General features: G+C 39.0%; 1 protein-coding gene across 1 annotated transcript in view; it reads right to left on the bottom strand.

Moving 5' to 3' along the window:
* The window catches only part of SUCLA2 (succinate-CoA ligase ADP-forming subunit beta), a 66,110-nt gene that overhangs the window by 36,853 nt on the left and 2,240 nt on the right, over positions 1–27,017 (bottom strand). Inside the window, exons 2-4 of the mRNA XM_033176916.1 lie at positions 23,758–23,938; positions 15,210–15,309; positions 14,879–15,041 (exon numbers count right to left, since the gene is read on the bottom strand). Of these exons, the coding sequence (XP_033032807.1) occupies positions 14,879–15,041; positions 15,210–15,309; positions 23,758–23,938 (444 nt within the window). The remainder of the gene's footprint in view (positions 1–14,878; positions 15,042–15,209; positions 15,310–23,757; positions 23,939–27,017) is intronic.

Raw genomic sequence — 27,017 nt, 5'->3', positions numbered from 1 at the left:
TTCTATCCTAGCACTTAGTGTTTTAGTAACATACTCATTTAAGGTATAAATTAAAGGAATAGTACTGCATTCGTTACTGTTTAGAGAACAAAACAGTCCTTCAAATAGTTAAAATACTGCGGTAACAAAAATTAAAAAGAAGAATCTATCACTTTTTAAGACTGTTAAACTTCTATTTAGGAAAAAATTATTTTGTATCATGTGATTCGATTTCTATAAACATTTTAACAAGGAATTTGGCTGACTTTTGTCCCCAGGGTCTTGGAAGTAATTTCTAAACCCTCCAACCACATCTGATAGTTGATGCTAAACTAACAAGGAGACTTATGGTGGGCTCCTAGGCAGTTTACACTAAGGAGATGACTCAGGTGGGCAATGGCCATGCCAGAAAGATCGATGTGATTAGAGGTTTGGGGTTTTCAGCCAAATTATATCAACCCACTCTGCAGAGAAGAAATGGGCTAAGTCAACTGCATAGATGATGATTCAATCAATGACACCCAGGCTGGGTGTGGTGGCTCACATCTGTAATCCTAGCACTTCGGGAAGCCAAGGCAGGAGGATTGCTTGAGTCCAGGAGTTCGAGACCAGCCTGGGCAACATAGTGAGAACCTGTCTCTACAAAAATTCAAAATTAAAAAAAAAATTTTTTAAATGCCTACACCATGGAACCCCAATGAAAACTCTGGACACCAAGGCCAGCAAGATGACAAAATAGGAAGCCCAAGACCATGCTCCCTGACAAAAACACTGACTTTAGCAACAATATATGATCCAAAAAGCTTTTATGACAATGACAGAAACCAATTAGGAAGTCACAGTACCCCAGGCAAGCTCAAAGCCAAGAACATCTGTATTGAAATTCAACATCAGCATCCTTCCCCCCACCACTCCAAACTAATAGTTTGGGATTAAAAGGCTTCTCCATTTGGAGAGAAAGAGAAGAGTAGAACACATGTTCAACATTCCAGCTGCTTGGAGGGCTGTCCAAGGGACTGTTTCCTGTCTCAATTGACATGGGTGCTGTTGGGGAACCAGCATACTCTGGATGCCTGCGGGGCATCGAGAACAAAGGAGAGTGCACAGGCTCATGGCAGCACCAGAAAACGTGTAACATCCCAGAGAGAAGCTGACACAGCTTGCCACAACTGAGAAAACACACTCAGCTCCTGATTTTTTTACAGGTTGAGTATTCCTCATCTGAAATGCTTAGGACCACAAGATTTTGGATTTCTTTGAATATTGAAATATTTGCATTATACTTACCATTTGAGCACCCCAAATCTAAAAATCTGAAATCCAGAATGCTCCAATGAGCATTTCCTTTAAGTGTCATGTCAGTGCTCAAAAAGCTTAGGATTTTATAGCATTTTGGATTTCAGAATTTCAGATTTGGGATGCTCAACCTATATTTATACCACAAGATACTAGAAAAAGAACAGCTAGGCCGGGCGCAGTGGCTCACGCCTGTAATCCCAGCACTTTGGGAGGCTGAGGTAGGCAGATCACGAGGTCAGGAGATCGAGACCATCCCAACTAACACGGTGAAACCCTATCTCTACTAAAAATGCAAAAAAGTAGCCGGGCGTGGCAGCGGGCGCCTGTAGTACCAGCTACTTGGGAGGCTGAGGCAGGAGAATGGTGTGAACCCAGGAGGCGGAGCTTGCAGTGAGCCAATATCGCACCACTGCACTCCAACCTGGGCGACTGAGCGAGACTCTGTCTCAAAAAAAAAAAAAAAAAAAACAGCTAAACCCAAAGTTGGCAGAAGGAAGAAAATCATAAAGATTAGAGCAGAAATAAAAGAAACAGGGAATAGGGAAAAAAAAAAAAAAAAAATCAACAAAACCGCAAATTGGCTCATTGAAAAAGTGAATAAAATTGACAATCCTTTAACTATAAAAAAAAAGACTGAAAAAACAAAAATCAGAAGTGAAAGGAGACATTACAACTGTAACAGAAATAGAAAAGAGCCTAAGAGACTGCTATGAAAAACTATATATCAACAAATTGAATAAACTAGAAGAAATGGATAACTTCCTAGAAACAGTCTTCAAAATCATAAAGAAATAAAAACTACGAACAGACCTCTAAGTAGTAATGATACTGAATCAGTAATCAAAAACATCTAAGCAACAGGAAGCCCAGGACCAAAGGGCTTCACTGGAAAATTCTATCAAACATTTAAAGAACTGAACCAATCTTTCCCAAACTCTTTAAAAAATTGAAAAGGACAGAAAATTTCCATACTCACTCTATGAAGCCAGCATTACCATGATACCAAAATCAGAGAAAGGTATTAAAAGAAAACTACAGGATAATACCTCTGATTAATAATGATGAAAAAAAAACATCCTCAACAAAATACTAGCAAACTGAATTCAACAACACATTAAATGGACTTTACATCATGATCAAGTAGGACTTACTCCTAGAATGCAAGGATGGTTCAACATACAGAAATTCAGTATAATACATCCTATTAACAGAATGAAGGACAAAAACCACAATAATCTCAATTGGCACATAAAAGGCATTTAACAAACTTGAATACCCTTTCATGATAAAAACAATCGACAAAAAAAGACTGAAGGAAATGACCTTAATATAATAAAGGCCATATAAGAAAACTCATAGCCAACATCATATGCAAAAATGAGAAACTGAAAATCAATGTGCAAAAATCACAAGCATTCCTATACACAAATAGACAAAGGGCCAAATCATGAGTGAACTCTCATTCACAACTGCTACAAAGAGAATACAATACCTAGAAATACAACTTACAAGAGATATGAAGGACCTCTTTAAAGAGAACTTCAAACCACTGCTCAAGGAAATAAGAGAGGACACAAACAAATGGAAAACATTCCATGCTCATAGATAGGAAGAATCAGTATCATGAAAATGGCCATACTGCCCAAAGTATTTTATAATCAGTGCTATCGCCATCAAGCTACCATTGACTTTCTTCACAGAATTGGAAAAAAACTACTTTAAATTTCATATGGAACCCAAAGAGCCCACGACAATCCTGAGCAAAAAGAACAAAGCTGGAGGCATCATGCTACCTGACTTCAAACTATACTACAAGGCTACAGTAACCAAAACAGCATGGTACTGGTACCAAAACAGATATACAGAACAATGGAACAGAGCAGAGGCCTCAGAAATAATGCCACACATCTACAACCATATGATCTTTGACAAATCTGGCAAAAACAAGCAATAAGAAAGGATTTCCTATTTAATAAATGGTGTTGGGAAAACTGGTTAGCCATATGCAGAAAGCTGAAACTGGATCCCTTCCTTACACCTCATACAAAAATTAACAAGATTGATAAAGACTTAAACATAAGACTTAAAACCATAAAAACCCTAGAAGAAAACGTAGGCAACACCATTCAGGACATAGGCATGGGCATGAATAAACACCAAAGCATGAATAAAACACCAAACTTCATGAATAAAACACCAAAGCAATGGCAACAAAAGCCAAAATGGACAAATGGGATCTAATTAAACTAAAGAGCTTCTGGACAGCAAAAGAAACTATCATCAGAGTGAACAGGCAACCTACACAATGGGAGAAAAGTTTTGCAATCTATACATCTGATAATATCCAGAATCTACAAGGAACTTAAACAAATTTACAAGAAAAAAAATCTCATCAAAAAGTGGGAGAAGGATATGAACAGACACGTCTCAAAAGAAGACAACATTTATGCAGCCAACAAACATATGAAAAAAAGCTCATCATCGATGTTCATTAGAAAAATGTGAATCAAAACCACAGTGAGATACCATCTCATGACAGTTAGAATGGTGATCATTAAAAAGTCAGGAAACAGGCTGGACACGGTGGCTCATGCCTATAATCCCAGCACTTTGGGAGGCTGAGGTGAGTGGATCATGAAGTCAGGAGACCGAGAACATCCTGGTTAACATGGTGAAACCCCGTCTCTACTAAAAATAAAAGAATTTAGCCAGGAGTAGTGGAGGGTGCCTGTATTTCCAGCTACTCAGGAGTCTGAGGCAGGAGAATGGCATGAACCCGGGAGGTGGAGGCTGCAGTGAGCTGAGATCGTGCCACTGCACTCCAGCCTGGGTGACAGAGCAAGACTCCATCTCAAAAAAAAATAAAAAATAAAATAAAAATAAAAAGACACAAACAAATTGAAAGACATCTTGTGATCACAGATTGGAAGGCTTAATATTGTTAAAATGTACATACTACTGTAAGCAATCTACAGATTCAATGTAATCTCTATCAAAATCTCAATGTCATTTTTTTATAAAAATAGAAAAATACGGCCGGACATGGTAGCTGACGCCTGTAATCCCAGCACTTTGGGAGGCCGAGGCGGGTGGATCACGAGGTCAGGAGATCAAGACCATCCTGGCTAACATGGTGAAACCCAGTCTCTACTAAATATACAAAAAAAAAAATTAGCCAGGCAAGGTGGTGGACACCTGTAGTACCACCTACTCAGGAGGCTGAGGCAGGAGAATGGTGTGAACCCGGGAGGTGGAGCTTGCAGTGAGCTGAGATCACGCCACTACACTCCAGCCTGGGCAACAGAGCCAGCCTCTATCAAAAAAAAAAAAAAAAAAAAAAGCAAGAAAAATACACTTAAATGCATATATAATCTCAAAAGACCCAGAACAGTCAAAACAATCTTGAGAAAAAAAAAGAAAAGGGAGGTCTCACACTTCTTTTAAAATATAAGGTTACAATTATCAAAACAGCATGATAATGCATAAAAAAGACATATAGATTAATGGAATAGAAAAGAGAACCCAGAAATATTTCCTCAGGTATACGATTACATGATCTTCAATAATGGTATGAAAGCTACACAAGAGGGCAAAAAACAGTCTCTTCAACAAACAGTGCTGGAAAAATTGGAAATCCACATGCAAATGAGTGAAATTAGACCCTTACCATATACTATATGCTAAAATTTACTCAAAATAGATTAAAGACCTAAACATAAAACTTGAAACTATAAAACTCATAGAAGAAAACAGAGAGAAAACAGTTTATGACATTGGATTTAGCAATGATTTCTTGGATTTAGCAATGATTTCTTAAATATGATACCAAAGGCACAGGCAGAAAAAAAGCAAAAATTGACAAATGGAACTATATCAAACTTAAAAACTTCACAGCAAAGGAAATAATCAACAAAGTAAAAAGGCAATCTATATAATGAGAGAAAATATTTGCAATCCATATATATGGTTAACAGCTGAAATCCAGAATATGTAAGATCTTCTACAACTCAATAACCAAAAAAAAATCAAAATAAAAAACCCAAACAAAAAACTTTAAAGATGGGCAAAGGACTTAAATAGACATTTCTCCACAGCAGATCTACAAATGGCCTATAAGAACATGAAAAGATACTCAATATCACTAATCACTGGGGAAATGCAAATAAAAACCACAGTGAAATATAACCTCACACCCTTTAGGATGGCTACTACCAAAAAAACAGGAACTGAATGTTGACGAGGATGCAGAAAAATTGGAAGCTTTGTCTGCTGTGGGGAAAAGAAAGAAAGATCAGACTGTTACTGTGTCTATCTAGAAAGAAGTAGACATAAGAGACTCCATTTTGTTCTGTATTTGAGATGCTGTTAATCTGTGACCCTACCCCCAACCTTGCCCTTGCAAGAGACGTGTGCTGCGGTGACTCAAGGTTTAAAGGATTTTGGGCTGTGCAGGGTGTGCTTTGTTAAACAAGTGCCTGAAAGCAGCTTGCTGGTTAAAAGTCATCACCATTCTCTTAATCTCAAGTACCCAGGGATACGCACACTGCCAAAGGCCACAGGGACCTCTCCTAGGAAAGCTAGGTATTGTCCAAGGTTTCTTCCCACGTGACGGTCTGAAATATGGCCTCGTGGGAAGGGAAAGACGTGATCGTCCCCCAGACTGACACCCGTGAAGGGTCTGTGCTGAGGAAGACTAGTACAAGAGGAAAGAAGGCCTCTTGGCGGTTGTTGGCAGTTGAGATAGAGAAAAGCATCTGTCTCCTGCCTGTCCCTGGGCAATGGAACATCTCGGTATAAAACCCGATTTTACGTTCTGTTTACTGAGAAAGGAGAAAACCGCCTTAGGGTGAAAGGCGGGACTTGCTAGGGCAATGCTGCTCTTTACGCACTAAAAAGGTTTATGGAGATGTTTACATATGCATATCAAGGCACGCACTTTTCCTTAAACTTATTCATGTCACAGAGATCTTTATTCATATGTCTTACTGCTGACTTTCTCCCTACAATGATCCTATTATCCTGCCACTTCCTTTTCTTTAAGATGGTAAAGATAATTAAAAATAAATACTAAGGGAACACAGAGACCGGTGCCGGTGTGGGTCCTGTGGGTCCTCTGTATGCTGAGCGCCGGTCCCCTGGGCCCACTTTTTCTTTCTCTATACTTTGTCTCTGTGTATCATTTCTTTTCTCAAGTCTCTTGTTCCACCTAAGGAGAAACGCCTACAGGTGTGGAGGGGCAGGCCACCCCTTCAGTCTGCTGTAAAAAAAACAAAACTCTGAACATCAAAAGCTTGGGGAGCTTTGGGTAGGCAATATTCTGCATACTGTCACACATTAAGATGCTAGCAAGACAAAACATTCCTGAGAATAGTGGAAACTTCATGTTTGGGAACCCTCCCAGACCTTGTCCTATGTGTCTTTTCATTTGGCTGGTTATGATTTATATATCCTTTGGCTATAATAAAACTGTAATCCTAAGTTTAACATTTTCCTGAGCTCTGTGAGTTGTTCTAGGGAATTAACCCTCAAATTTGTAGCTAGCTAGTCAGAAATGAGGGTAAGCTGGAGACCACTAAAATTGAGACTGGTGTCTAAAGTAAGGGCAATCATGTGCAGGACTATGCCCTTAACCTCTGAAGTTTGGATAAACTCTGGGCACTCGGTATTAGAACTCCTTTCAATATAAAAAAAAAACTGAAATAGAAGAATTCATTGAGCCTTCTGAGGCTAAAGAAGACAACATTAGCAATCCTAAGTAAAGAGAAATGTTTGAAATTATAGTCTAATTTTCAGTCCCTCTATAAATTTCAAATGAAAGGGTATTCTTCGTTTCCTCTCTAGCAAGGCAGTTCTTAATTATAAGCTTTTACAATGATCTAAAGAGCAGGAAAAAATTTGGATTTGAAGAAGAGCCAGTTCAGTATTAGTCATGCCACTGAAATAGAATATAGACAAATTAAGTCTATAGATAACCATAAAATATAATTTTATTCAACAGGAGAGGTACAGACCAACAAATCTTTAAAATATTCTAACAGAAACAGAGTTTCGCTCTGCCAGTCAGGCTGGAGTGCAGCGACTCTCGGTTCACTGCAAGCTCCGCCTACCGGGTTCACGCCACTCTCCTGCCTCCGCCTCCTGAGTAGCTGGGACTACAGGTGCCGGACGCCACGCCCACCTAATTTTTTGTATTTTTAGTACATGAGCTCAAAGATCAGGCTTTTGATTAACCCAGTCAGACAAAGATATAAAGGAATCAAAAGAAATGAAGAAAGTCTTTAAGAAATATGGGATTGGCCGGGCACGGTGGCTCAAGCCTGTAATCCCAGCACTTTGGGAGGCCCAGACGGGCGGATCACGAGGTCAGGAGATCGAGACCATCCTGGCTAACACGGTGAAACCCCGTCTCTACTAAAAAATATAAAAAATTAGCCGGGCGAGGTGGTGGGCGCCTGTAGTCCCAGCTACTCGGGAGGCTGAGGCAGGAGAATGGCGTGAACCCGGGAGGCGGAGCTTGCAGTGAGCTGAGATCCGGCCACTGCACTCCAGCCTGGGTGACAGAGCGAGACTCCGTCTCAAAAAAAAAAAAAAAGATTATGTACAACAGCCAAACCTAAGAATAATTGGTGTTCCTGAGGAAGAAGAGAAGGCTAGACATTTGGAAAACTTATTTGAGGGTATAATTGAGGAAAACATTCCTGGCCTTGCTAGAGATTTAGTTTTTTTTTTGTTTTTGTTTGTTTTTTGTTTTTGTTTTTGTTTTTGAGACGGAGTCTCACTCTGTCGCCCAGACTGGAGTGCAGTGGCACGATCTCGGCTCACTGCAAGCTCCGCCTCCAGGGTTCAGGCCATTCTGCCTCAGCCTCCGGAGTAGCTGGGACTACAGGCGCCCACCACCAGGCCCGGCTACTTTTTTTATATTTTAGTAGAGACAGGGTTTCACCATGTTAGCCAGGATGGTCTCGATCTCCTGACCTCGTGATCCGCCCATCTCGGCCTCCCAAAGTGCTGGGATTACAGGCATGAGCCACCGAGCCCGGCCGCTAGAGATTTAGATATCCAAATACAAGAAACTCAAAGAACTCCTCGGAAATTTCATTAAGAAAAGATCATCACTGAAGCACACAGTTGTCAGGTATCTAAAATCAACACGAAGGAAAGAATTCTAAGAGCTGCGAGACAAAAGCATCAAATAATCTATAAAAGAAAACCTATCCGACTAATAGCACACTTCTCAGCAGAAACCTTATAAGCTAGAAGGGAATTGGGGTCCTATCTTTAGCCTCCTTAAACAGAATAACTGTTAGTCAAGAATTTTGTATCCAGCAAAATGAATAAATCCAGCAAAACTAAAACCTTTCATGAATGAAAGAGAAATGAAGTCATTTTTAGACAAACACATGCTCAGGGAATTTGCTGCTACCGAACCAGCACTATAGGAAATGCTAAAATAAGTTATAAATCCCGAAACAAAAGTTCAACATACACTAAAATAGAACTTCTTGAAAGCAAAAAACAAAAACAAAAACAAAAAAAAACTCATAGGGCCTGTAAAACTATAACACAACAACAGTTTATCTAGACAACAACTGATACTGATGAATAGAACAGTACCCCACATCTCAATATTAATGCTGAATGTAAATGGCCTAAATGCTCCAATTAAAAGATATAGAATGGCAGAATGAATTTAAAAATCACAATCGAAATATCTGCTTTCTTCAGGAGACTTACCTAACACATAAGAATTCATATAAACTCAAAGGGATGGAAAAGATATGCTACACAAATGAAAACCAAAGCAAGCAGGAGTAGCTATTCTTATATCAGACAAAACAGACTTTAAGGCATCAGCAGTGAAAAAAGACAAGGTCATTATATAATGATAAAAGGATCAATCCAACAAGATGATACTATAATACTAAATTTATATGCACCTAACACTGGAGCTCTCATATTTATAAAACAGTTACTACTAGACCCAAGAAATAAAATAGCAACACAATAATAGTGGTGGACCTAAAAGTACTCCACTGACAGCACTAAACAGATCAAGACAGAAAGCCAACAAACAGTGGACTTAAGCTATACCCTAAAACAAATGGACTTAACAGAAATTTATAGAACATTCTGCCCAACAACTGCAGAATATACATTCTTCTTAGCACATGGAACATTCTCCAACATAGGCCACAAAACAAGTCTCAATAAATTTAAGAAAGTCAAGATCATATCAAGTATCTTCTCAGACAACAGTGGAATAAAATTAGAAATCAGCTCCCAAAGGAACTGTCAACACTATACAAATACATGGAAATTAAATAATCTGCTCCTGAATGATTTGGGGATTAACAATAAAATCAAGATAGAAATCAAAAGATTCTTTGAAATGAATGGTAATAGTGATGGACAAAGCCATTCCATGGGCATCTGCCAACCTAAGAGATCTCAGGTAGAAAGTATCCCCAGTGCCATGGAAAGGTTCAACAATAGACTACAACATGTAGACAAAAGAATTTTAGAGCTCAAAGTCGCGATCTCCTGACCTTGTGATCCGCCTGCCTTGGCCTCCCAAAGTGCTGGGAATACAGGTGGGTGCCACCGTGCCCAGCCTCTTTTCCTCATTTTAGTTTTACTTTCTCTTTTTATATCAACTGGCAAAAGAAATGAAAAGCCATAGAGAAAGCAACACTAGTTGAGGAGAAAAGTTAATATTACATTCTCACTAAGTAAAAATCAAGTCTTCAACAATTGGTTATAAGTTAGAAAAAAAACTAAAAAAAAAAAAAAAAGGAAACAATAATACACAGAAGAAAGTGAAGTCTCTATTTGTCTTAATTCCACAACCAGTTAGAAAGGAGCCAACTTGCATGGGTAAACAGGTTAAACAATGACTGTAGTTCCACGTTTGGTCATCACTGTAGAATGAATAGCTAGTTCATGTTCAAATGACTTGGCTTCACTTTTAAATCTTAGAAATAAACTTTCAAAACAATTTCATTTCAAGCAAGTAGCTGACATTTCAAATATGTTAATAATGCTAATTTTCACTTTCTTAACCTAAATTCTTTTCTTGTTGGTATTTTTTAAAATTTGCCTTAAAGGCCGGGCGCGGTGGCTCAAGCCTGTAATCCCAGCACTTTAGGAGGCCGAGACGGGCGGATCACGAGGTCAGGAGATAGAGACCATCCTGGCTAATACGGTGAAACCCTGTCTCTACTTAAAAAATACAAAAAACTAACCGGGCGACGAGGCGGGCGCCTGTAGTCCCAGCTACTCGGGAGGCTGAGGCAGGAGAATGGCCTAAACCCGGGAGGCAGAGCTTGCAGTGAGCTGAGATCTGGCCACTGCACTCCAGCCTGGGTGGCAGAGCAAGACTCCGTCTCAAAAAAAAAAAAAAAAAAATTTGCCTTAAAACTTAAGCTTAAATGTAAAAGGCTTAAATGACAAAGCAGCCATATGTAAAGATCTGTAGCCGGCATCGTGGTAGGTGCCTGTAATCCCAGCTACTCGGGAGGCTGAGGCAGGGGAATCACTTGAACCTGGGAGGCGGAGGTTGCAGTGCGCCATGATGGCACCACTGCACTCCAGCCTGGGCGACAGAGCAAAAAAATTAAAAATAAAAATAAAAAATAAAGATGTGTATTTAAAAAAAATCATACAAAATAAAACTAGAATTTTTAAGCACATTTTGTAACTATTTCAGGTAAAGTCAAAAATTGACACAAGAATATGTCCCACTCATTTGCAGCAGACTGCAGCTGTTTTACCAGAAAAATAAAGTAGTAAATGTGATTTATTAAATAGACTTGACTCAGCCCAAAGTACCCAAAAGGCACTAGGCAAATGTTAAGAAATCTAATTTAACAAAGGTATCACACAGAGAGTAGGTACTTTAATTGATTTTCTGGCATGCCAACCCCATGGAAGATAGCCCCTGGAATTAGGATGTGAAAGGTACTAAAGACCAGTAGAACCTATGACACATCTCCTAAAAACAAGTCAGTCATAAAAGTAATTGTTTTCTGTTTTTAGTTTTATTTTTTTTTCTTCAACTTTTAAGTTCAGGGGTACATGTGCAGGATGTGTAGGTTTGTTACAAGGTAAACATGTGCCATGGTGGTTTGCTGTACAGATCATCCCATCACCCAGATATTAAACCCAACATCCACTAGCTATTCTTTCTGATGCTCTTCCTACCCCCACTCCCATCCCGACAGGCCCCAGTGTGTGTTGATCCCCACCTTGTGTCCATGTGTTCGTTCTCATCATTCAGTTCCCACTTATAAGTGGAAACACACGGTGTTTGGTTTTTTGCTCCTGCATTAGTTTGCTGAGGATAATGGCTTCCAACTCCATCCACATCCCTGCAAAGGACATAATCTCATTCCTTTTTTATGGCTGCAGAGTATTCCATGGTGTATATGAACCATATTTTCTGTATCCAATCTATCATTGATGTATGTTTAGGTTGACTCCATGTCTTTGCTATTGTGAATAGTGCTGCAGTGAACATACCGATGCATGTATCTTTGTAATAGAATGATTTATATTCTTTTGGGCATATACCCATTAGTGGGATTGTTGGGTCAAATAGTATTTCTGCCTCTAGGTCTCTGAGGAATTGCCACACTGTCGTCCACAATGGTTGAACTAATTTACACTCCCGTCAACACTGTAAAGACATTCCTTTTTCTGCAAAACCTCACCAGCATCTGTTGTTTTTTGACTTTTTAATAACAGCCACCTGAGTGGCATGAGATGGTGTCTCATTGTGGTTTTGATTTGCTTTTCTCTAATGATCAGTGATAAGCTTTTTAATCACATGTATGTTGGCCATATGTGGCCATTTTTTTTTGAAATGGAGTTTTGCTCTGTTGCCCAGACTGGAGTGCAGTGGCACAATCTCAGCTCACTGCAACCTCCACCTCCCAGGTTCAAGCCATTCTCCTGCCTCAGCCTCCCAAGTAGCTGGGATTACAGGCACCCACCACCATGCCCAACTGATTTTTTTATTTTTAGTAGTGACAGGGTTTCACCATGTTGGCCATGCTGGTCTTGAACTCCTGACCTCAGCTAATTCATCCACCTCCGCCTCCTAAAGTACTGGGATTACAGGCATGAGCCACCGCACCCAGCCTGTGTCATGTACTTTGCCCCCTTTTTATTGGGGCTGCTTTTTTCTTGAAAATTTAAGTTTCTTATAAACTTTGGATATTAGACCTTTGTTGGAAGGATAGATTGCAAAAATTTACTCCCATTCTGCAGGTTGTCTGTTCACTATGATGACCGTTTCCTTTGCTGTGCAGAAGCTCTTTAGCTTAATTAGATCCCATTTGGCAATTATTGCTTTTGTTGCAATTGCTTTTGGCATTTTTATCATGAAATCTTTGCCCGTGCCTATGTCCTGAATGGTATTACCTAGATTTCCTTCTAGAGTTTTTACAGTTGAGTTTTACATTTAAGTCTTTAATCCACCTTAACTTTTGTATTTGGCATAAGGAAGGGGTTCAGTTTCAATTTTCTGCATGGCTAGCCTATTCTCCCAGCACCATTTACTAAATAGGAAGTCCTTTCCCCATTTTAACAAAAGCAGTTTCTAATGATTAGTTAATTCCCATGCATGGGACATTAACTCAATCACAAGTACTCTTTGTAGTTTAAATAGCTGACTAATTTTTGTTGTTCAACAGAGATCTGTCCACAGGGATTCCCCAAAAAATGGCTATACCCCAAAAAGTAACACCAACCAACTCTACATTGGTCTAATGTGATAATATCAAAGAATGTTATAATGTCTTTGGTCAAATAGTTTTACTAGTACTATAGTATTTTTAACCTGAAATATTATAACCATGTATTAAAATAAAAACATTTTATCCTCAACAAGACTTAAATAGTTGTCAAAAAATTCAGATTCTTAAGATGAACTCAAATTTGATCCTTTTCCCAAATGCCTTAACATATCTTTAAGGATACATATTCATTATGCTACCTTTACTACAACAGAGATGAATTACTATGGATAGAGAACTCCTATCTCAATTCGTCCAGGTATTTAAACCTTGTTTCTGACTACTATAACAAAAAGTAAAAACGTAACTAACAAAATGACAGATGCTGATATATAATGTCAATGAAAAGAAAAATAAAATGTAGTGAAAATAAGTCAATGTGTAAAAATATAATTTATGTAAATTTTGGGTAATAGATGAGGTTACTGTCATGGGATTTTTAAAATAACTTACTAACTAAATTCTACCACATAGAATATCACTTAAGAATGAAACAATGCTTCTTAATTTTATATTCTAAGTGGATTTTTACTACCATCTAGTGTTATATCTTAAGATTTTATATACCTTATAAAAATTAAAAGTTGCAAAAGACGTATCACTCAAACATTAATAGAAGATTTAACTGCAAGTAAGAAAAATCACAATATAGAAAGCTGTTATTTTTTAAAAAGCTATTCTACATAAGAAAATTATTTTCATGACTCTTAAAATTTTTATTATTCTAAATTCTACACAATTAATGTTCTACGTCAAATCCTTACTGGGGCTTTCAAATATATACTCAGTTGCTTCAAAAAAACAAGCAGTTCTGGCTGGGCACAGTGGCTCACTCCTGTAATCCCAGCACTTTGGGAGACCGAGGCAGGCGGATCACAAGGTCAGGAGATCGAGACCATCCTGCCTAACAGGGTGAAACCCTGTCTCTACTAAAAATACAAAAAATTAGCCGGGTATGGTGGCGGGCACTTGTAGTCCCAGCTACTTGGGAGGCTGAGGCAGGAAAATGGCATGAACCCAGGAGGTGGAGCTTGCAGTAAACCAAGATGGCACCACTGCAAGCCAGCCTGGGTAAGAGTGCGAGACTCCCTCTCAAAAAAAAAAAAAGCTAGTTAACACACAGATTCAGCTTGTAAAACCTAACTAATACCCTCAAAAAACAGATAATTCTAGTGTAAAATGATTATCAATGCTCTCTCCACACATCAGGTCTATAAAGGGATTGATTTTTCTCTTCACCAGAAGCTTCAACATCTTAGGTTCCAATAAAGAGAGGAGAGCTGTGCTAATGTAATAATACTCCTTAAAATCATATTGTTTGCTACTTAATGTCATCCCTCAAATTACCAAATATTGAACCATATAGTGAAACAAATCCCCCAAACTATTAAAAAAAAAAAAAAAAAGAAATTGAGAAAACAGAAGATGATGCAATGGATACACATTCTTCTAGTGGGTTCAGCGACTTTCTCTTTCATTAGAATATTTTACTATGCTAGATATTATTTTCTCAATCTGGAGATGATCCAGAGATGATTTAAGCTGCTGTTAGTGAATTAACAATTTGAGAATCCCATGAAATTTATTACAACAGAATTTTTCCTATGATTTTAAAATCATGATTTATATATCAAATTTTATGGCATAACAAAGCTGTTTTTTAAATGACATAAATATCATGCTCATGACATACAGATTACAGTTGGACTTTTAAAATCTTTCCCACATAAATAGAAACAATAATCAACTTTTGAAATTGAATGTCATAAATTTATCCTCTATGTATCATATCTACAATTACTCACTTGAAATGACCTTTCCATTGTTATTGCAAAGTAGTATTCTCTCCTGGGATATTTTCGCTCACAGACCAATACTTGATTGCATATTCTGCCCTTTTCTCCCGTTTGCTTGGTAAACAATTTTTTCCCAATCATTTGTGAAGAAACAGCTTTTGCTTCTTCTGGACTAAAATAAGAAAAATAACTCAAATTTTTCTTTCCTCCAGTTGAGAAAAGGCAAATCCACATAATAGCCAAAATTTTATCTAATATTTAAATTTCAGTATTTTTATCAATTCAATAAGCAATCTTTAATCAATCTTTAAAAGGATGATCCTTAAAAAATATGACTTACGAGAAAACTATCTTCACTCCTCCTTTGAGGCCACTTTCAAACGTTCCTTTTCCTCTACCACCAGCTAAGACCTGCGCCTTTATCACAACATCTTTTGAACCTAGAAGAAAAACACTTCTATTAAACGTGAAGCATGGAGCAGCATGCCAGACATAGTATTTTGTTATTTAACACACATATTAACAGGTGGCATTAAATCAAGTCTAATTTATTCACAGTGTCCAAAAATGAGGCATTCTGTTTATGTAGATTTTCTTTTCTTTTTTTTTTTTTTTTTTTGAGACGGAGTCTCGCTCTATCGCCCAGGTTGGAGTGCAGTGGTGCCATCTCGGCTCACTGCAAGCTCCGCCTCCCGGGTTCACACCATTCTCTTGCCTCAGCCTCCCGAGTAGCTGGGACTACACGCGCCCGCCACCACGCCCAGCTAATTTTTTGTATTTTTAGAAGAGACGGGGTTTCACCGTGTTAGCCAGGATGGTCTAAATCTCCTGACCCTGTGATCCGCCCGTCTGGGCCTCCCAAAGTGCTGGGATTATAGGCGTGAGCCACCGCGCCCGGCCTATGTAGACTTTCTAGATTAGAACACTAAAATAATCACTGTCTAAAAGATTCACAATTTTCAAAATTAGTCACTTACATTAAACCATTTCTTTTTCTTTTTTTTTTTTTTGAGCCGGAGTCTCGCTCTGTCGCCCAGGCTGGAGTGCAGTGGCCGGATCTCAGCTCACTGCAACCTCCGCCTCCCGGATTCACGCCATTCTCCTGCCTCAGCCTCCCGAGTAGCTGGGACTACAGGCGCCCGCCACCTCGCTCGGCTAGTTTTTTGTATTTTTTAGTAGAGACGGGGTTTCACCGTGTTAGCCAGGATGGTCTCGATCTCCTGACCTCATGATCCGCCCATCTTGGCCTCCCAAAGTGCTGGGATTACAGGCTTGAGCCACCGCGCCTGGCCAACCATTTCTTAAAGTAAACTGAAAATAATGTAACCATTCCTTGACACTTTGGAAAATGTCATCTAGAACTTTGGAAAGTATTGAAAGTATAAAATTGAATTTCATGGCTTTCTAACACTTCCTCCCTCTCTAATCACATGTAAACTTGCTGTCCTGAGAACATTTGAGTTGCATATGCTATAGCAGAAATATGTCACGACTTGGGGGATATTACTATTACCAGTACTGATACTGATTTATACTGTCCCACTAAGCGAAAGTTCTATTAAAATACATTATTGAGCAGTACTGCATGAGTAGTATTATCAGGAGTTATTAAAGTATCTGTATCAAAAGATTTCAGAATGCTATGCTTGCAAAGCTTATGCATATTTTTAAATAAATGGACTGAATTTTTCTTCTTTAACAGGTAGACTGATTACTATTTATCCCTTTTCTTCTCCTTTCTAATTTGCTGTGGAAAACCAGCAAACTAGCTGTTTAGCCTAGGTAGTTCTCATCATTCATGATCAAGAGTAAATGGGCCAGGAGCAGCGGCTCAATCCTATAGTCCCAGCACTCTGAGAGGCTGAAGCAGGTGGATCACATGAGGCCAGGAGTTCAAGACCAGACCAGCCAACACGGCAAAATCTCATCTCTATTAAAAATACAAAAATTAGCCAGGCATGGTGGTGCACGTCTGTAATCCCAGCTACCTGGGAGGCTGAGACACAAGAATCACTTGAACCTGGGAAGCGGAGGTTGTAATGGGCCAGGATTGCGCCATTGCACTCCCTCCTGGAGGACAGAGCAAGACTGTCTCAAAAGAGTAAACGCTCTGGGTAATGGGTATCCTAAATGCCCTGACTTGATCATTACACTATGCATGTAACAAAATATCACATGTACCCCGAAAATATTATGTATCGTTAAAAAGTAAGAGTAATACCTCTTTTTTTTTTTTTTTTTTTTTTTTGAGAAGGAGTCTCGCTCTGTCACCCAGGCTGGAGTGCAGTGGCCAGATCTCAGCTCACTGCAAGCTCCGCCTCCCGGGTTCACGCCATTCTCCTGCCTCAGCCTCCCGAGTAGCTGGGACTACAGGCGCCGCCAAGTCGCCCGGCTAGTTTTTTGTATTTTTTTAGTAGAGACGGGGTTTCACCGTGTTAGCCAGGATGGTCTCTATCTCCTGACCTCGTGATCCGCCCATCTCGGCCTCCCAAAGTGCTGGGATTACAGGCTTGAGCCACCGCGCCCGGCCAAGTAATACCTCTTACAAAGGCATTCTCTGTCTACCAGACAGGCAGAATTTCAGAGCCTCCTCATTTTGCCTCTCATAGCATTTTGCCCATACTGGCAGTGTGGCACCAATGATACATTATGGCAAAAAAATTAACCTTTGAGATCAGGGCTAAAGGTCTCATTGCATTCATTTTATCCCAAGCACAAGGCAGTCTCTGGGATATAACAACCATTCCATAGACATGGATTTGAACAGACTGAAGTAGGGACCTCTACAACTAGGATGTCACTCCATGACGCACTTATCAAGCAGAATGAACCAACCAAATCAATGAGGTAGGAAATGGAGTTTGAAACCAAACAAAAATAACCTAAAGTTTACACATTAACAATTATTTTAAAAGAACATTTAGAAAATTACTGATGTAAGCCTTCATCAGAAATGCGTGCTATTTAAACCAGATCATGACCCTATGCATAGTCAGTCAAGAGAGTGTTTAAAAAACTTGTCTTTCTCAAACCCCACTTCCATTCAGCCAGGAAATCATACTGCTTTTATCTTCAAATTCATCCAGAATCTTCACCATTCCTCATCACCTACAGTTTAGACTCTGATCCCAACCACCACTATCTCTTACCTATATGACCTTTGTCCCCCACAGAATATTCTCAAGGCAGCAGCCAAAGCAGGCACACCATTCCCCTACTTAAAACCTTACACTGAATGCCAATCTCACTCAGAGTATATATATGAGAAAGTCCTTACAATGGCCTAGAAGACCCTATAATACCCTCTACACCCTATAATACTCTCTACCCTTTTTTATCTCCTAGGACCTCCTTGTTGCTACTCAGTTCCAACTGCGCTATAGTTCCTCACTATTCCTGGGCATGTTCCTGCCTTCAGGACTTGGCTCTAATGCACCCTCTGCCTAGAATACTCTTCACCAGGTGTCCATTTGGGAAAGAAAAGTCCCCAATCCTTCAAGTTTCTCTTTAAATCTCATGTTGCCCATGAAGCTTACCCTACGAACCTGCCCACCTGTGACCAATTCCCCTTACCTACTCCACTTCTTTCCACCACAGAATTCATCACCTTCGTACATACGTAATTTTCTTACATCTATCATATAATGTTTTGCTTCCCCACTAGAAAAGAGGCCCAGGAGGGCAGAATCTTTATTGTATTCATAGATGTTAACAAGCGTCTGGGAGAGTTCCTAGCACATAATATTTTGCTAATGTTGAAAAAAAGGAACATTTAAAAATATGAACAGAATTCTTTTTTTTTTTTTTTTTTTTCCGAGACGGAGTCTCGCTCTGTCGCCCAGGCTGGAGTGCAGTGGCCAGATCTCAGCTCACTGCAAGCTCCGCCTCCCAGGTTCACGCCATTCTCCTGCCTCAGCCTCCCGAGTAGCTGGGACTACAGGCGCCCGCCACCTCGCCCGGCTAGTTTTTTGTATTTTTAGTAGAGACGGGGTTTCACCGTGTTAGCCAGGATGGTCTTGATCTCCTGACCTCGTGATCCGCCCGTCTCGGCCTCCCAAAGTGCTGGGATTGCAGGCTTGAGCCACCGCGCCCGGCCCAGAATTCTTATAAATCTGGATTTTTCACTGCTCTTACGAAAGCTCAGAACTGGAAAAACTGGGTGTACAGTACTACAACTAGAGCTGATTAGAAAAGGTATCTTGTTTAGATAAGACAGACTCTTCAATGAGCCTTCATTTCACAAGGTATCACAACTAATACTAGGTAATGAATAGAAACAACTTAGAAATTTCCTTAAAACAAACAATTACGTTCTTATTGAGACTACTACAGGTAGTCTCTGAACTGTGGCAAATTAGAGAGTTTGTATCCAAACGGAAAGGAGCAGCCACTATTTATTCCACCTGTTTCTGTTTACCTGTCAAGTCCTGGTTTTCCAGCACTTTGAGTATTTGTTTATATCCAAAGAAATACTTGTTTATATCCAAAGAAGATAACTACAATGCAAACAATGCAAATGTAATGTAAAAAACATAGTTAACACTGTACTTTACTGAGCTAAATTCAATCATTCCTATTCATTAAACTGGGAACTTAACACACTAACTTAACACACTGACCAATTAAGTAAGAGTAATGAAACTATTTTTTCAAAAACATTTTGCAAGACAGAATGTACTTCTCTTCCCCACAAAGTGTCAATTTCCTTTCTCTAGGAATATAAAGTCTTTAAGGGCAAAAGATAATTCTTCAAAAGTTTCTTCTAAAAAAAAAAAAAGCCGTTCACAACAAAAGCAAAAAAAAAAAAAAATTCATAAAATACAGTCTCATCAACTATCAAGAAGGGAAGAAGCATAAGAAGAGAAGTATGAGGACAACTGGTTGAAACAAACATTTTATTCAATTCCATTAATTCACTCGACAGGTTCATCTACATACCAGACACTGTGCTAGTGCTGTAGATACAACAGTTAGTGAGACCTCGCCTGCCCTCATAGAGCCTGCAGTCTTACCACATTTGGCACTTTGTTCTAGTCAGACAAGATCTTTTTTGGATTCCAAGACTGTCTCTCTAAAACACAATCACTATCCCACCTACCTTTAGTCACTCACAAACATTTTAAGCATTCCTTGTATACAGGCATCTAACTAATAAATATTTAGAAGAAGAAAAAAAGAAGGTAAAGTCCTATTATATGCCATTAGAAATCTCCCTCCAGACTGACATTCATTAATCAGCATCCTTTACATGTATCTATTCAACCAGATAGGGATTCCGTCTTAAATATACTAGAAGCCAAACTATCTTTCTATAGTCAATAGGGAAATTCTAAAAATTCTGCCAAATCTGTGCCCAGGCGCAGCGGCTCACGCCTGTAGTCCCAGCACTTTGGGAAGCCAAGAGTGGGTGGGCTGCTTGAGCCTAGGAGTTTGAGACCAGCCTGGGCAATATGGTGAAACCCCAACTCAAGAAAAAATACAACACTTAGCCAGGCATGGTAGCGCACACCTACAGTCCCAGCCACTCAGCAGGGGGAGAAGTCCCTTGAACCCAGGAGGTTGAAGCTGCAATAAGCTATGATGGCACCACTGCACTCCAGCCTGGGTGACAGAACAAAACACCATCTCAGAAACAAAACAACAACAGAAATTCTGCCAAATCCTTACTAAAATCATATTTTCTTGAATTATGAACTGTTAGAAAGAGATAATTTGCTCTCAAAACTGACCCCAAATTATATCTACTACATTTATCTGTGCTAACAGCCATCCCTTTGATTATCTATTCCAGAAAGTTCATGATCTTCAAGCTCACCAGCCTTCATTTTGGGGACTCATATAGTCTTTTAAAATATTAGAATTAGATTTCTTTCTAACCATTCCTCCATTCCTAACCTCAATTATTCACAACAGGTAAAACTTACCTCCAGGACAATGTCTCTCAACTTTTTTCACATCATCACACAAACAGAAAATGATGGACATGGTAGGAAATACTGGGTAAAGAGGCTCAGTGGCCCCAAACCCCATGCTAACTCAACTTCTCCTGCCACCACAGGACTGGGGAGAAACAATAGTTTGGCACACCTGTAAAGCATTTATACACTATTATATCACTTGTTGAGCAAAGCACTGAGTTAAGAGTTTTTATGAAATGAGAATTAGCATTTTGTGAATTTTGCAGAAACTCAAAAAGCAAAAATCACCCTGAAGTAATGAAAAATCAGCACTGGGAATTGCTAGCTAGATGAACAAAACCAGGTGTACTGCTAAGGTCCCTCATGCTACACCTTGTGCAACTAGATCCCATAATCATTATCTTTTGTTATCAATGACTCACTAAAAACACAAAATTGTCCTCTATGTTTTTGCCGAATTTTCTAAATTTATCTTTTAAAAAGTAGCATTTCTGTTCCTCTAGATTTAAATTTCCTTGTTAATTATTAGTCTCACTCGCACACTATAATCATCATTTGCAACATTCTTTGACAAAAAACACTTTCTAAATGATCAAGGTGTGGCCGGGCGCGGTGGCTCAAGCCTGTAGTCCCAGCACTTTGGGAGGCCGAGACGGGCGGATCACGAGGTCAGGAGATCGAGACCATCCTGGCTAACACGGTGAAACCCTGTCTCTACTAAAAAGTACAAAAAACTAGCCGGGCGAGGTGGCAGGCGCCTGTAGTCCCAGCTACCCGGGAAGCTGAGGCAGGAGAATGGCGTAAACCCGGGAGGCAGAGCTTGCAGTGAGCTGAGAACCGGCCACTGCACTCCAGCCCGGGCGACAGAGCGAGACTCCGTCTCAAAAAATAAATAAATAAATAAATGAACAAGGTATCTGTTCCAAGGGGCTCAAAATCAGAGCTGCCTATCTGCTTCTTACTACTTGTGAGTTCTAGTCCCAGAGAACTTGCCAGAAATACTCATAGTTACAGTTTATCCTGCACATATTATTTCTTTCTTCTGTACCTAAGAATCATTAAAAGTTTTTATAAGGCATAATCAAAACAGATTGGCATCTAAATAAATCCTATTCATTTTATGAAAAAGTTTCTATGCAAATTATTTTTTCTGACAAAACAATGGAATTTGACTAAATGAGAAAATATATGGAAAACTAGTTAAAGAAACCAATTATAACAATCAAAACATAGACAGGCACAGTGGCATGGGCCTGTAGTTCCAGCTACTTAGAGGCCTAGGTGGGAGGATCACTTGAGCCCAGGAGTTTGAGACTAGCCTGGGCAATATAGTGACCCTATCTCTAAAAAAAGTGTTTTTTTGGAATTTTGAAATCTGGAAACAAGGGGAAAACCGTTTTTACTGATGTAATTATATATAAATCAGGTCCTATTAACATTATGCAGAAGTTCCAACTATAGGTCACCATTAATTAACAAAAATTTCACCACAATTAGTATGAACTTATACAAAGCTTTTGCTTAATAAAAAGTTTGCTTGTAATCTGATTTAAAATAATTTCTTCTGATTAACAACAATAACTAGCAAACTATAAATGAAAAATCATGCTTCCAAGTCAAGGAAATCACGGTCATCTCATTCAAAAACACAGCTTATACGACAGTTTTCTTAACTTGTATGTATCTTTAATTTTGAAAGAAAAATCCAGTCTAGAGACAAATAAGTACTACCCAAGATGAATACTTTTAAAATTTCAAACACTTTGAAAATGTTCCTTATCTTTCTCAAAAAACATAAAAGCAAAGTATTCAACAAATCATATTAAAGTCATAATAATTAAATGTACATAGAAGAGAGATGACTTATGCTAATCTACATAAAATTGGTGGGATTTAAAATACTGCTAAAAAGAAAATGCAGTGTATAGCTAGTACATCAGCTCATGTTTTTATGCTAAATCTTTAAAAATGTAAGCTTATTTTCAGAAATCAAAATTTTTTTATTAAGAAATTGAAATTAACAAAAGCTATTAAGGCTTCTGTTATCAATAAAGGAATCTAATAAACATGGGCAACTATTAAATTCATTTAATATTTATTTAGTATTTATTGATTACCTAAGTGTAAGGCATTCTTCTAAGATTTTGGGATGTATTAGTGAACAAATAAGAAAAAGAAACTTGGGCTGGGCATGGTGGCTCACACCTGTAATCCCAGCACTTTGGGAGGCCGAGGCGGGCGGATCACGAGGTCAGGAGTTTGAGACCAGCCTGGGCAACATAGTGAAACCCCATCTCTACTAAAAATACAAAACAATTAGCCGGGTATGGTGGTGGGTGCCTGTAATACCAGGTACTTGGGAGGCTGAGGAAGGAAAATCCCTTGAACCTGGGAAACGGAGGTTGCAGTGAGCCAGAATTACACTACTGCACTCCAACCTGGGTGATAAGAATGAAACTCCGTCTCAAAAAAAAACGAAAGAAAAGAAAAAGAAACTGTTCTCATGGAGTTTACATTCTAGCACTCTACTTTTTGTTCCCCTTTGGTTCCATATTTTTCATGACAAAAAATGGAAGGGGAAGCACTGGACCTCTCCTTATAAGCGCATTAACAGCTAAGATTTTCCTTCACCATTTCCCCAAAGAATCATCACAACTGCCATCCTTTAAGCTCCAGAGTAGTTAGAGTAGTAGTAGTAGAATTCCCTTCCCCATAATTATATTCCAACTAAAAACAGGACTTCCGCTTCCTAATGCCAATGTAAGGGACTCCCACGTCACTGGCACTATGGGAGCGCATAATAATAACAATTTTAGAATTTCAATAATCATAAAGTTCCACCCTCTATTTTAAGCAAAGAAAATGTACTTAAAAAACAAAAGTTAAAAGTTGTTATCAAACCAAAACTAAATTTGAAATCTTCTCAGAGCTCTCATGTCAAGCTGGCAAAAGTTTTTCTTAATTTAGTACCTAATTTTTTGGCAATTGCATAAGCTTCATCTGGTGACTTTGCCACACATCCTTTGGGAATGGAGACACCAGCTTCTTGTAATAATTCCATACTCATGTATTCATGTAGTGAGAGATTCCTTTGCTGTTGCTGCTGTACTTGGAGTCCATGGTTATTAAACAATCCAGAACTTCCCAGAACCTAGAAAGATTGGGGACATATTTATATATGACAGTGATTTGGCAGCCAGTCTTGTTAACTACTTGGTTCTTCATAACTATAACAAAACTGTTTTATCAAAGTACAATATTCAGAGTACTTGAATCACAGCATAAAACTAAAAGCTAGCCTATCAACTAAATATCACTGTTACCACTGTTGTTTTAATTATTTCCTTATCATCTCTATTCTTTATTTTAGATTTCAGCTTTACTACCATATCTCCAATGATCTACAGGGCAGTTCTACCTCAATGCCATATTCAGCAGACCTAAAACCAATCTCATCTTTTCCACCAAACCAAAACTCCTTCCCAATTTTCTTCTCTCTACCATTCCTCCAGCACCTAACAAGTCACCTGACACTAGATATGTAAAAATAAAATAATTTGGTACCATTACTCTTTCATACACTCGATACTCAAAACCATGGCTTCATCTGTAGTGGATATTGCAGTATGCTGCCCATATCCCCCCGGCACTCCCCATTCAGGACCAAGACATTCATAGCCCCAGCAGCTGCTGCTGGGAGTGCTGGTTGCTGACAGCTCTCAGCCAAGTCCTCTCACTGGAGACTACTTGCCCAAAGTCACACCTCCTTCCCACTGGCAGCCTATACCCAATGACTGGTCAATGGAATCACGCATTTAAGTGTTATCCACACATTTCCATAATCTCAATACAGAATGTGGTATACTGAAACATGGTTCATATGAAACATACAATGTCGTAAGAATCAAACTTAAAGAAGTCATATAAACAATCTGTTTCTTAAAAAGTAGGTTCATGAGCTTTTGCCTCAAAATGAACTGGGTTGTTTGTAAACTGCTGATTCCTGAGACCCATTCTCAGCTGCAAAATTAGAATCTCTGGACTGGGCCCAAGGAAATATGCATTCATAACAAGTCACTCAGTTGATTCTTAAGAACCCTACAGTTATGAAAACTACTAGTCTTACAAATCAATCATATATAACAGTAACTTATTTCTGATTCATTTAGCAAGCTAAAAATCCTTGGTAACATTTAACCTAGGTAGCTCAATTCCTTGATTTAGTGTCACTTCAATATTAAAAGCCAGCAACCAAGCTGGGCACAGTGGCTTACACCTATAATCCCAGCTACTCCTGAGACTGAGGCAGGAGGATCGCTTCAGCTCAGGAGTTTGAGACTGCAGTGAGCTGTGATTTCACCATTGTCCTCCAGCTTGGTCAACAGAGCAAGACCCTGTCTAAAAAAACAAATAAATAAGTAAAAAAAAAAGAAAGAAAGAAAGAAAAGAGAAAAGAAAAAAGCTAGCAACTTCTCAAACTACTGTTTAGCATGCCTCCACTTTCTGACTCAGAAATCCCATTCCTGGGTATAGATCAATGGAAATTAGTCCTTGGCCGGGCGCGGTGGCTCACACCTGTAATCTCAGCACTTTGAGAGGCCAAGGTGGGCTGATCATGAGGTCAGGAGATGGAAACCATCCTGGCTAACACGGTGAAACCCCGTCTCTATTAAAAATACAAAAAGATTAGCCGGGTGTGGTGATGGGCGCCTGTAGTCCCAGCTACTCGGGAGGCTGAGGCAGGAGAATGGCGTGAACCAGGAAGCGGAGCTTGCAGTGAGCTGAGATCGCACCACTGCACTCCAGCCTGGGTGACAGAGAGAGACTCTGTCTCAAAAAAAAAGAAAAAGAAAGAAATTAGTCCTTACATCTATAAAAAGGCACATATAAAAATGTCCAGAGCAGGCTTGTTTATAACAGACAGAAAACAGAAATTAGCTGATTGCCCATTAACAGGAGAATGGATAAACTATGGTATATGTATATAACAGTATACTGCAGAGAAATAAAAAGAAAAAAAAGTACTATGGCTCACAATAGTAATCTATGTAATCTAATCACAATATGTAATCACATATTGTAATCTAATCTAATCACAAAATGTACTTTAATCACAATAGATTAATCTCACAAACATAATATAGAGGGAAAGAAGACAGAAACAAGAATATATACTTACATGATTTATTTTTACAGAGTTCAAAACCAGTCAAAATTAGCCTATAATGACAGAAGTCAGTTGCTACCTTCTGTCCAGGAGTATTGATAAGAGAGAAGACATGAGAGCCTTCTGAGGGCTGGAAACATTGTATATCTTGATGTGGATGATGGTTACACAGGTGAATACATACATAAAAATTAATCCAGCTATCTACTTAGCTGTACATCTTACTGTACATAAATTATACCTCAAAATAATAATAAAAATAAGTGGGTAGGGGAGTAACCAGCATAAGCTTGGCAAAAATAGTCATACACTCAAATTTTTTTTTTTTTTTCGAGACCGAGTCTCACACTGTCACCCAAGCTGGAGCGCAGTAGCGCAATCTCGGCTCACTGCAACCTCCATGTCCCGGGTTCAAGCGATTCTCCTGTCTCACCCTCCTGAGTAGCTGGGACCACAGGCGCGTGCCACCACACCCACCTGATTTCTTTTCATTTTTAGTAGAGATGGGGTTTCACCATGGTAGCCAGGATGGTCTCAATCTCCTGACCTCGTGATCCACCCGCCTTGGCCTCTTAAAGTGCTGGGATTACAGGTGTGAGCCACTGCGCCCGGCACACTCAAATATTTTTTTGATGACTATGTACTAGACAGTGGACTACAGACACTAAAAGAATAAAGAGACCTGAGTCCCAGCCACAGAGTTCACAGGCATATAAATAAACAACTGCAATACATAGGTCACTAGCATGTAACTCACTAGGTGGCACCTAATTGGTTAGTTGGATCAGAGAAAATGTCATAAGGTCTGATCCCAGTTTAAATTTTAAAAAATCTAATGTCTATAAAGAACACTTTGGGGATGACTAGAAAAATCTGAATTTAAACTATATATATTCATGTTACAGCAATATTGAATTCCTAAGTATGATCATTATATTGTGGTTATTTGGAAGAATGTCCTTATTCTCAAAGATATATGCTGAAATATCTATTTTCAAGGAAGATACACTAGGCTAAAGATATCAAGAAATTGGAGGAGGGTCAGAGAACTTAAAAAAACGTT

This window comes from Trachypithecus francoisi, unplaced genomic scaffold (assembly GCF_009764315.1).
Source record: "Trachypithecus francoisi isolate TF-2019V2 unplaced genomic scaffold, Tfra_2.0 Lachesis_group18, whole genome shotgun sequence".
Taxonomy (NCBI): Eukaryota; Metazoa; Chordata; class Mammalia; order Primates; family Cercopithecidae; genus Trachypithecus; species Trachypithecus francoisi.
Note: the sequence above shows the minus strand (reverse complement) of the source record. Positions and strands in the feature narration are given on the sequence as shown.